Source organism: Aspergillus karnatakaensis (assembly GCF_047715665.1).
Source record: "Aspergillus karnatakaensis strain CBS 102800 unplaced genomic scaffold BJY04scaffold_81, whole genome shotgun sequence".
NCBI classification, from domain to species: domain Eukaryota; kingdom Fungi; phylum Ascomycota; class Eurotiomycetes; order Eurotiales; family Aspergillaceae; genus Aspergillus; species Aspergillus karnatakaensis.
Window position 1 is genome coordinate 37,669 of NW_027395793.1, and position 10,967 is coordinate 48,635.

General features: G+C 51.0%; 5 protein-coding genes across 5 annotated transcripts; 4 read left to right on the top strand and 1 right to left on the bottom strand.

Annotated features, from left to right (window-relative positions):
- Window positions 1–1,371: 1,371 nt before the first annotated feature.
- Window positions 1,372–2,550, bottom strand: BJY04DRAFT_162980 (TRAPP complex core subunit BET3). The gene is made up of 5 exons (XM_073709074.1): window positions 2,356–2,550; window positions 2,291–2,299; window positions 1,989–2,208; window positions 1,742–1,933; window positions 1,372–1,691 (listed from the first exon to the last, which is right to left on the bottom strand). Exons 1-5 carry the CDS (start codon window positions 2,391–2,393, stop codon window positions 1,572–1,574), a joined length of 579 nt encoding a protein of 192 aa, XP_073565314.1. The 5' UTR covers window positions 2,394–2,550; the 3' UTR covers window positions 1,372–1,571.
- On the top strand, window positions 2,466–4,417 carry BJY04DRAFT_201879 (WD40 repeat domain-containing protein). The gene is made up of 5 exons (XM_073713125.1): window positions 2,466–2,829; window positions 2,893–2,938; window positions 2,992–3,072; window positions 3,129–3,884; window positions 3,936–4,417. The coding sequence occupies exons 1-5, from the start codon at window positions 2,686–2,688 to the stop codon at window positions 3,986–3,988; spliced, it is 1,080 nt and encodes a 359-aa protein (XP_073565315.1). The 5' UTR covers window positions 2,466–2,685; the 3' UTR covers window positions 3,989–4,417.
- A 506-nt stretch (window positions 4,418–4,923) lies between these two features.
- On the top strand, window positions 4,924–5,617 carry BJY04DRAFT_223962 (uncharacterized protein; the record flags this gene model as incomplete). The annotated part of the gene is made up of 3 exons (XM_073717824.1): window positions 4,924–5,002; window positions 5,050–5,369; window positions 5,426–5,617. The coding sequence occupies 3 exons, from the start codon at window positions 4,924–4,926 to the stop codon at window positions 5,615–5,617; spliced, it is 591 nt and encodes a 196-aa protein (XP_073565316.1).
- Window positions 5,618–6,322: 705 nt separating this feature from the next.
- BJY04DRAFT_223963 (glycoside hydrolase family 47 protein) lies at window positions 6,323–9,547 on the top strand (the record flags this gene model as incomplete). The annotated part of the gene is made up of 3 exons (XM_073717825.1): window positions 6,323–6,677; window positions 6,732–7,288; window positions 7,340–9,547. 3 exons carry the CDS (start codon window positions 6,323–6,325, stop codon window positions 9,545–9,547), a joined length of 3,120 nt encoding a protein of 1,039 aa, XP_073565317.1.
- Window positions 9,548–9,854: 307 nt separating this feature from the next.
- Window positions 9,855–10,712, top strand: BJY04DRAFT_223964 (gamma-glutamylcyclotransferase family protein; the record flags this gene model as incomplete). The annotated part of the gene is made up of 1 exon (XM_073717826.1): window positions 9,855–10,712. The coding sequence occupies one exon, from the start codon at window positions 9,855–9,857 to the stop codon at window positions 10,710–10,712; it is 858 nt and encodes a 285-aa protein (XP_073565318.1).
- Window positions 10,713–10,967: the final 255 nt, after the last annotated feature.

Consider the following 10,967-nt stretch of genomic DNA (forward strand, 5'->3'; position numbering starts at 1 on the left):
AAGGTGGACCTCCGAGAAGCGAGGGCAGTGAAGATGAGGAAAAGGAGGGCAAAGTGGAGGGGTTGTCGTAGTGTGTAGTAGAAGAAAGAGAAGGAGGTGGGTATCAGGCGCGGTGCCTGGAGAGAGGGAAGAGAGAGTCAAGATCAGTTCTCTCAGACCGACTTGGGGACTTGGGACTTGGGACTTGGGCTCTGGCGGGATTCCCTCTGATTCCCTCTTCTTTCTGCTGGGCGGAAATCGCCTGTTCGGCCCGGATTATCCTGCCCGGAACAAGGCGGGAAGGCTGGGAGTTGCGGCTGCCAAGCGTAGATCTGAGCATGTTGCCCTGAGGCGGCGAAATCCATACAACAGAAGAGAACAAGGATGCACAAGAAAAAGTGTGGGAAAAGAAATAATGAAAAACACACTTACTGTAACTGTTCTGTTAAACAGGCCTAGGGTACAGGAGAAAGTGCAGAGGGTAAGGCCAATTCAGAAGTTGGGAGAAAAACTGGTCTGGTAAGGCGGACTCTGTTTCTGTCGCCGCAGAAAGAGACCTGTTTCAATGACGGAAGGTCTAATTTTCCACAACCAAGCAGGACGTTCGAGTCAATGGAAAGAAGAAAAATCAAGCTTGCAATCTGAGAGATGAACAACTCTTCATCAAATAGAAGAGAAATCGGAGGAGTGGTCGCGAGTTGATGGACTGATCAAGACTCCAGGTCGATGCATCAGTTGTTACACTCAGGGTCTCTTGGGGTGTAATTTCCAGCACAGAATGGGATGCTTGCTCATTTTAGGCCTAGTGTATCACGTGGATCCCCTCCTGACATCTCTCCATCTCGAAAACATTGTTCAACCAACAGCTTGTCTTGACAGCTCAAAATCTAGAGTTACACATTTGGCTATGTTTCTGTAGAAGCTTCAAAAATAGTCCTAATTCCTGACAAGCAGCATGAGTGCTCAATGGCGCGATTGCCGTCAATCGCATACCCCGGAGTGTACCCGAAGATCCAATATTAAGTTATTATTAACTTCGATAAGGCGATCGTCTAGCTCCATCTGGCATCTAGAGACTGGAGCTGGAGGAGCCCTCCTGTCACCAAAATCCTTGTCCATATGTCTAGTTGAGGCTTGCTGTAGGGGTATAACATTTTTTTGTTACTGGGAGAGACGTGTAGGAAACTCCTAACCTCTTATTTTCAAGCAACAAGAGCTGAATGGACTGTGGGAGTGGGTCGGAATATATATTCCTGACTATAGCCTTTGGAAAGCATTCAAGCTATTCATTTCGTCAACGACGCATTTGAGGAGGTACTACCACGCGCTGCCCAATACTCCTATAGACGCCCAGTGGACTCCAACCTACGCATCGTTGGCAGCAGAGCGATACCACTGGGTACACACATAGTGTTTGCTTCATCCATCATGAAGGATGTTACCCTTCTGGGCTCTAGTTTCGCACGCAGAACAGGTTTAGGCCCGAGATGATAGGAGTGCTGGACTTCAAGGTAAAAGATAACATAACCGGCCATTCTAAAATAGATTGTAAATTCCGTACTCCATACGCCGTATTTGGTATGTGCGCTACCTCAATCATCCTCTGGTGGCATCTCATCCTCAATATACCTAACAAGCGATACCCGCATTTCCGTCGCATCGTCCCCGCGCAGCACGTCGCTAACAAAATGTGCTTCAATTTGCATTTGCACCTGAGATGAACTTAGCACAAGCGGGCGGTTGATAATAGCCTTAGACTGACCATTTCTAGAGACCCCCGGAGGACGCCACAAAGAATGTTGGAGAACCACAATTCGTCTTGTGCCCGGCCATCATCAGGCAACTCAACAAAGTCCGCTAATGGGTTTTCATCGAATATAAGGGAAAATTGGTTATTGTCACCGGTCCAGTTCGTCACGGTTGGAGTGATGTTCAGGAATATCTTGAATCCAACCTGCGGCCAATAAGTATTCGGTTGTGTCGGTTCCTTGTCCGAATGTTCACCGTACCTTTGCGATCATATCCGCTGTCTCGCGGAAATTGGCGCATCGACCAACATTCGACTTTGCCAGAAAATCCTCAATAAGTCGCATCCCAATGTTGTATCCCATCTTCTCCAGTTGTTTGTTCACCTCATGGTAGTTTCCGTCATAGTCCTGACATAGTTGCGCGACGATTGTTCCATATGTCAACGTCACTAATTCGGCATTGACTTTATCAATCTTCGTTCTGGGGCGCCGAGTACGTATCAGTGGATGTTCCTTCGCCAGTGGCCGGTTGAAGGACAGGCGGCGGCTTTCAGCTTACTGACTTCCAGAGTCTTATGGGCCGTGTTAGCAGGAAGCTCAATTGGACATCAGGACACAGGATGCTTACTCTTCTCCAATCCTCGAGATCTTTGTTGACGACGACATATTCAAGACTCTAGTCCAGAAGGGATATTGCTATATCTAGTGGCTTGCAACAACAAAAACCCCGAGAGCAGTCAGCTCCAGATGCACGAAACCCCGCTTAAGCTGGGGTGAAGGCGGAGCTCTGAGCGCTTGTCGGCGCCTGCCGCGCTAGCGCTTCTTACCGCCTTTGCCCTGGTCTCGTCACAGCCGCGTTTTTCTTATTGCGATACATATCACAGCCTTCTGAACCACAATTGTCGACAAGATACTCTGAATTTGCGCTCATCCGAGCTGACCAGCGCTGTAATTGAAAATGTCCGGGGAAAAACGACCGGCTCAAGCGGCCTTTGGGTCTTCCAACCAATTGGTTGTGAAACGAAAGAGGTCCGATGGTGGATTGAATGATGGCACAGCGGTCGTCAAGAGCTCATCGCAGGATGGCACTCTCGTACAAGCAGTATGACTGGCTCCATGGGCTAATACCGGGACTTGAGAGAGACGTGTCTGACATTGACTGCAGGTTCCCCGCACCAGTGGACTTGAAGCACCGATTATGGAGCTCACAGGTAAGTCTAGTTGAAAACCTTATGTGAGGCTGTACTAAAATCTGGGGCGTCAGGTCACTCTGGTGAGATCTTCAGCGTCCGATTTGACCCCACAGCGCAGCACATTGCTTCCGGATCAATGGACCGATCAATATGTATGTAAAGACTGTACGACATGTCAAGAAGTTGGCTAATTTGTAATTGGCAATAGTGCTTTGGAATACCTACGGACAATGCGAAAATTATGGCATTCTATCCTGCCATAAAGGCGCAGTCCTTGACCTGCAATGGTCGCGAGACTCGAAAACCATATTTTCCGCCTCTGCCGATATGACACTTGCGAGCTGTGATATAGAATCTGGTCAGAGAATTCGGCGGTACCTGGGTCACGAAGAAGTTATAAACTGTCTCGAAATCAGCAAAAGAGGCCAAGAGATGCTCATCAGTGGCAGCGACGATGGTACAATAGCGATCTGGGACCCTCGGCAGAAGACGGCCATTGAGTACTTGGAAACGGAGCTCCCGATTACTGCGGTTGCACAGTCTGAAGCTGGAAATGAGATATTTAGTGGAGGCATTGACAACACAATCCACGTTTGGGATATTCGAAAAAAAGCTATTGTCTATTCCATGGCTGGACACACGGACACAATCACCTCTCTTGAGATTTCCCCAGACTCCCAGACCCTCTTGTCCAACTCCTTCGATTCAACGGTACGAACCTGGGATATTAGGCCTTTCGCGCCCACAAATCGTCATATAAGGACATATGATGGCGCGCCGGTTGGCCTGGAAAAGAATCTCATTCGAGCTAGCTGGAATCCGGCCGGTGATAAGATTGCATCAGGGAGCGGCGATCGAAGTGTTGTGGTTTGGGACTTCAAAACCGGGAAGCTATTGTACAAGCTTCCGGGTCACAAGGGTACTGTTAATGACGTGCGGTTTGCACCAAACAACGAGCCTATAAGTAAGTTCTGCTGTATGAGATGCGAAACCCCTTGCTAATATCTCTTCTCAGTCGTTTCTGCGTCGTCTGACCGAACTCTGATGTTGGGAGAATTGGGCAAATGATGGGGGCAGCCAGTCTGATTTTCTTGACGACTTGAACATATTAAAAGGCGTCTGATTTTTTATATCGGCAATAATTTGGGGAAGAGGTCGACCGGGTCCAAGATAGCGACGTCATGATACTTGACCGTACCCGTCCAAAGGTCGCGATGGGGTCAGTTGCCCAAGGCATAATAAGTGGCAACAGTGGCAGGTTGGATAGCAAAGTGCTTGAGTTAGGGCACTTTTCGACGCGACAAGCTGATCTGCACCTTGCCGGGATGTAATCTACCGAGTACAGGCTGTGGTCTTACTCATCCATACCAAAGAATCTGAATAGCAGAAAACTGCCACCTGCAGTTATGGTGTATGTACTGTTTTGTATACCTCTCCTACCACTTGAGCAGTCTTAATTGTCGATTAGATAACAATGAAAGAGTATTTGGACCGGTTAAAGCGTGTGGTATACATATGCAGCCCCAGCCCCAGCTTCGGAGTATTTGGTGATGCTGTTTTGCACCTTCATAAACACCTCGATCCGATCACGGCTCACGGCTTTTCTCCGTCCACGGGCATAAAAGTTGCAAGCTACAAGGTAGCTCCTTCTCTCTATGAATCGCTCGGCCCTACAATCCACATTTTCGCATCAGAGTGATAATGGCTAGTCGTCCCCTACAGTCACTGGCGGTGCCCATGGCGCAGAGTGCTCTCTCGTTTTTTAATCAAATCTGAGCGGAAAGCTGATACATCGGATCTTCCGAGCTTGACCTTGGTGTTGCTATCGTGAAATCATGCCAGTGTCATCGTCTTGTCCCGTTCAACGTATTACTACACCTTCAGTCCCTCTATCCTCCTTCCCTGCTGGAACACACAATGCTGCGCCGTCAGATCACTCGCTAGCTCAAGGTACAAGCGTGCAGCAATCAAGGCTCGTTCGTGCAAGGTCTTGTACTTTCATGATGAACGACAAGGCTGTTCAACGGAGACTTTTCAGCTTGATTCTCACCACAGTCCTTCTCCTCATCAACCTTGCCATCTGTAAGTGATCGCTTCAGAAGTATCTCTCTACTACCCTAATCTAATAGATCTATCTCTGGTCATCACGCGCGCTCTCCGAGGCCCCTGGCTGTACGTTGTTCTGGCCTTTATACTGTTGACACTTGGATGCGCATGGTCCTATTCTCTAGCCCGTTTCATCACGGCAGTGTACAAATTGTCGGGATCTACTACTGGTCCCGAGGGAATCTGGGTTGACACGACAGGGACGACTGGCTACGCTCAACCACATCGCCCCATCCAGGTTACCATGGTGGGTGATGAGGAGCGGCTCACTGAAGTTCGTGGAGCTTCCAATACGGATGTCACCATCCCACCGCCCGCATACGGTCTATGGAGAAGCAGTGTGGTATGCATTCACCATATAGTAAAAATGGGTTGAAAGGGTTGCTGACCCACAAGCAGAGGCTTAATCCCGACTTGCTGTACTGGCAACGGGTTGACCATCAATCGGCTGTTCTTAGGGGTGTTGAAAGAGACGAGGGGAGAACACGAAAAGGTCAAGGGCGACGAGTACCGAGCTACATGTCAAATGACGGCGTCGACTATGTGGTTGAGGCACAGCCGAGATCGTTCACTGCAAACCCGCGGTCGTGATAACTGTGCCTGTGTAATGTCTACTTCATGTCTTATAGTCGAAGGCCGCAGTATCTGCTATCATGATATCTTTACCTTCTAGACGAGTTGAGGTTTGGCCGGAGGCAGCGAGTCAATCTGTATATGAGTAACTTGCGACAAATTTGGACAAAACTCGCTTCTCCAATAAAGACAGATCAAGAAAGAAAACAATAGCAGATTCTTAGTAGGATTGTTGAGCCTAGGTAACCTCAAATATTGCCGAGCCATTGTTGTAGTTGGAACGGCGTCAGGATGAGATCGGAACGGGATATCTGGTCTTCGGTCCCTGAACTCACGTGCGGCATCCTCCCACCATACGGACTCACACCGTCGCCTCCCGCCTCGATCGCGAGGGAGCAGCTTTGTTCAGAGACAACAGTGGTCACTGAAGCGACTATTCGCTTCATCCGAAATCATCGCCGGTGCAATCCCATGCCGTGTGCGGCCGATTCGCTTCTGCGGTAATGCGCTCAGGATGCGGGAGGTCACAGATGCCCGTCTGTTCAGCATGGATGATGGGCTGGGTTTTGATCGTGTCACTATGGATTTCCGCAGCGCAGGGCATGAGATCTGACCAGATTGGGGGTTTGAGGTAGTTCCTACAGGCACAATCTGCGAAAACTATTCTCGTTTGGTGCAGCTAACTGATCGGCTCGTCTGGGAATTAGGACCGAAACGGAGCATATGTTCTACCACGGTTTTGAAAACTATCTCCAACATGCCTTTCCTGAAGACGAACTACGCCCTCTGTCCTGTCAACCGCTTGTCCGCGACCGGAGCAATCCTGGCCATGCAGAGCTCAATGACGTCTTGGGGAATTACTCCCTGACTCTGATTGATAGCTTGTCGACTTTGGCGATCTTATCTTCGAGTCCGGAGCAGGGGCAGAGAGCTTGGGGTTACTTTAAGGATGGGATAAAGGACTTTGTGAGGCTCTATGGTGATGGTTCCGACGGTCTAGCAGGGCAGGGAGAGCGCAGTCGAGGGTTCGATATGGATAGTAAGGTACAGGTTTTTGAGACGGTCATTCGGGGATTAGGTACGCGCTGGCTCTCTCCTACAGTAGCTTATACGATCTAACATGATTATATAGGTGGGCTGCTGAGCTCGCATCTCTTTGCCGTCGGTGACCTCCCTATTACCAGGTACGATCCTTCCCCCGCGGAGGCAGCCTACGCCAAAGAATGGGACAAGGCATCCTTCACCGGCGACCGACAGGGGATACAATGGGACAATGGCTTCGTATACGATGGCCAACTTCTCCGTCTTGCTGTTGATTTAGCCAATCGTATACTACCGGCTTTCTATACCGATACTGGCCTTCCTTATCCTCGAGTCAATCTACGGCACGGGGTACATCGTCAGCCCTTTTACGCCAACTCGCCGTTGAATGCGGATGCACCTTCATGCGACAGCCAGGATAGCTATGCGTGTGTGACCTCCGCGCCGGAAATCACAGAGACCTGCAGCGCAGGCGCTGGCAGTCTCGTTTTAGAGTTTACAGTTTTGAGTAGACTTACTGGTGATGGCCGCTATGAAGAACTGGCGAAAAGAGCTTTTTGGGCGGTTTGGCAGCGTAGGAGTGATATAGGGTTAATTGGAGCAGGCATTGACGCGGAATCTGGAAAATGGGTTGCCCCTTACGCCGGCGTAAGTCGTTCTGGAGGAGTTTGAAGTTCAACAAGCTAACATTGTCTACAGATTGGCGCCGGGATTGATAGCTTTTTTGAGTACGCGTTCAAATCGTACGTCTTGCTTTCCGCCGGAGATCGTCCGGAGTATAATCATAGTAGCAAATGGCGTGCCTTAGACGACTACTTTGTTCCACTCAGCGACTACGAGCATTCTCCGGAAGCATTTTTGCAAGTATGGGAAGACTCTCACTCGTCAATCAGGCGTCACCTCTATCGGGGAGATGGCTATCAGCATCCGCATCTGATTCAAGGTGACATCTTCACTGGTGCCACCCGGGCATTCTGGATAGACAGTCTGAGCGCATTTTACCCCGGTTTACTTTCGCTAGCAGGTGAAGTAGATGAAGCTGTAGGAATTCATCTGCTGACAACTGCCATTTGGAATCGTTTCTCTGGGCTTCCTGAAAGATGGAACGTCGCCACAGGGAACGTTGAAGGAAACCTCGGATGGTACGGTGGTCGGCCGGAATTTATCGAGTCGACGTACTACCTCTACCAATCCACCAAGGATCCTTGGTACTTGCATGTTGGAGAAATGGTGTTGCGAGATATCAAACGACGCTGCTGGACCAAGTGCGGTTGGGCCGGGCTCCAGGACGTCCGGAACGGAGAGTTGAGTGACCGCATGGAGAGCTTCTTTCTTGGAGAGACGGCTAAATACATGTTTCTGCTGTACCATCCGGAGCATCCTCTCAACACCCTGGATCAGCCATTCGTCTTTACCACCGAAGGCCATCCACTGGTTATCCCAAAGAGCACATATTCGACCAAGCGACCACAGAACCAGCGGGTGCCCGACAAATCCGAGTCGAGAGGGGTGGTTTGCCCTGTTGCACCTCCACCACCAACATTCGGGTTATCGTCGACAGCCGCTCGTCCTGATGTCTTTCATGCCGCGAATCTAGCCCGGCTCGACTTGATGCCGAGTCGAGGAATACCAGAAGGGCATCTGGAAGACCCTACTAAGGAGAGCCCTGGAGTTACAGTTGCCGATTTGACTTCACCAACCAACTATACCTTCTTTCCCTGGACACTGCCGCTTGAATTGGTTCCGCCAAACGCGACGAGCTCCCTCATGGCTGTTCGTCCCACATTGGACATATCATTTCCAGCTGTACCAGGAATGTCCCAAGGGCCTGGTTCGCTAGAAAGGGTCCGCGACGGCATTCTTATCAAAGCCATAGGTAACCTGCGGATGAGCATGATCAAGGACGCACCTGCATACGACACTGTTAGTGGTGGAGAAACTGAATTCCGGGTGCAGGTAGTTAATGGAGTACCGCTAGGAAAGGATGAGAAGGTATACCTCCTGCGGGAGATCACATTCGATGTCCTCGAACCCGGGGATCCGAACTTCACCCGCATTCGCGATCCCGCAATGATTGACCTGGTCATTGACGTTCTCCCAGACAGCTTTGGTCGACGAAATGATTCTGACGATGGTCGAGAGCCTGCTGCTGGACCTGGAGGACAGCAAAGAGTTGTGAATGCCGGCACGCTCGCAGACGATACGAAGGCTGCAGCGTCGGTGGACGCGTCCACTTCGAGCATGAAGGAGGTTCTGTCATCGCTAGTCAACTCAGTTTCGTCGCTGCTGCGAGACGAAGTCAATCAACTCTACACGCCATCCCCAGCAGTCAAAAAGCCGCGCGCTACCCGACTGCCCATTCCCGCAGCAGTGGCTACAGGGCTAGGCTCGGCGCCTCTCCCAGACGTCAACGATATATCCCTGGTCTCGATGCATGGCGACGCGTCCCAAGAACGCCTTCCGTGGTCCAGCATCTACATGGCCGGCGACCTCTGCGACCAGCGCATCCTACGCGACATCGCGCAATCCCATCAAGTCCTCGTCATCAAGCGCGGAGGATGCACCTTCTCTCAGAAACTTCGAAACATCGCCGCATACCCGCCGTCCAAGCATGCCTTGAAACTCGTCATTGTTGTCTCGTATGAGGAAGAAGACCACATTAATCAGCACCCGCTGACGCTGGGACTCGCAGCACTCCTCGCAGAACCGTACCTGGCACGCCCACAGCTAGGTGAGACGCAGGTGACGGCCGGCGGGATTCCTCGAAGGCAGCTACTCAGCATGGTGCTTGTTGGCGGTGGCGAGGAGACATATGAGCTACTCCGGCAGGCGATGGGCGTGGGCATTAAACGGCGGTACTCGATGCGTTCGCAGGGTGTGCCGATCAGTAATCTATATGTTGTCTAAAGACTATGTACATGCGTTAGAGGGTATGTTATGAACTTATGATAGAGTTGTTTTAAACATGGTTGATATCTACATCGAACTAAATCTCGGAGGCCTCGGATCCTATCCGAGTTCAAGGTGGAAATGGAATTACTATCATTGAAGGCAGATGCCGGGCCCGATGGCGAATCCATCCCCACCTCTCTCCACTTCTCCGTATTCTTAATCCAGGGCGAGACTGAAAGTCCCCTCCAGCTCCAGCTCAGATTCCTTCACCCTCCGTCTTAACCACATACCTTACGAATTGATTCCACCACCATAAGCAAAAATGCACCTTGAACCAGAACCCTCTCAAGACCCCTCCCTACCACCCCTCTCAACAACCTCAACCATAATCACAGTCACAACAACCACAACCACAACCACAAGCAGCACAACACCATCCGACCCCGCTCCTGTAACTCTCCAAACCTTCCAAATTCACAAACCTCAAGACATTATCGACAACAGCGACAATGACCCCCTCAATCAAAAACCCAAACACCTCTACTTCGCCTACGGCTCCAACCTCTCCCCCACGCAAATGCGGCTCCGCTGCATCCACAACCCAGAACTCTCCGCGCACCCGGTCGCCCTCGCCGCACTAGACTCCTGGCGCTGGCTAATCTGCCAATTCGGGTACGCGAACGTCGTCCCGCCGTCTACCCTGCGGATCGGGAAACAAATAGCCGAGGGGGATGATGTCCCCGAATCAATTTCAGAATCTATACCCGCGGGGGGCGTCTACGGCGTTCTTTACGAGATGAGTGGTCCCGATGAGAGGGTCTTGGATGGGTACGAGGGGGTGGATCACGAGGTTGGCTTTCCGCCGCCGGAATCGAAGGTGAAGGTTCCGGTGGAGGTGAGGCCGCGGGAGCAGGGGGCTGGGTTGTATAATAAGTGGTATGTTGATGCCCGTGTGGTGGAGTGGTTGGATGAGGGGTATCGGGAGAGGACTGGGTTTGCGGGGGTTGGTGGCGAGGTGAGGGTTTTGGTTTATGTTGATGAGGAGAGGGTTAGGGTTGCGGCGCCGAAGGATGAGTATGTTCCGAGAATGAATCGGGCGATTAGGGAGGCTGTGGGGTTGGGGTTTCCGGGTGATTGGGTGGAGAGGGTTATGAGAAGGGCTATTCCTGAGAGTGAGTGATGGATTTCCGCATATCGACTTGATGGGCTAGAATTGGGCCGCTGGCAGGGCCGCTGGCGAGAAGTTAGACCATGGGGAAGTTGTGGCGTGATTAGATATACAGTATATTCAGTTATAAGTCAAGTCTATATGCTGGATAAAACAGAAGCCCGTCAATACCCCGCGCGTGGATATCATGTCCTTCTCGGCCGCCAGCGGTTTGTGATTCGTCCAGGATCATGCGGTCTATCCGTTGAGGCAGTCCAATTCGCGACT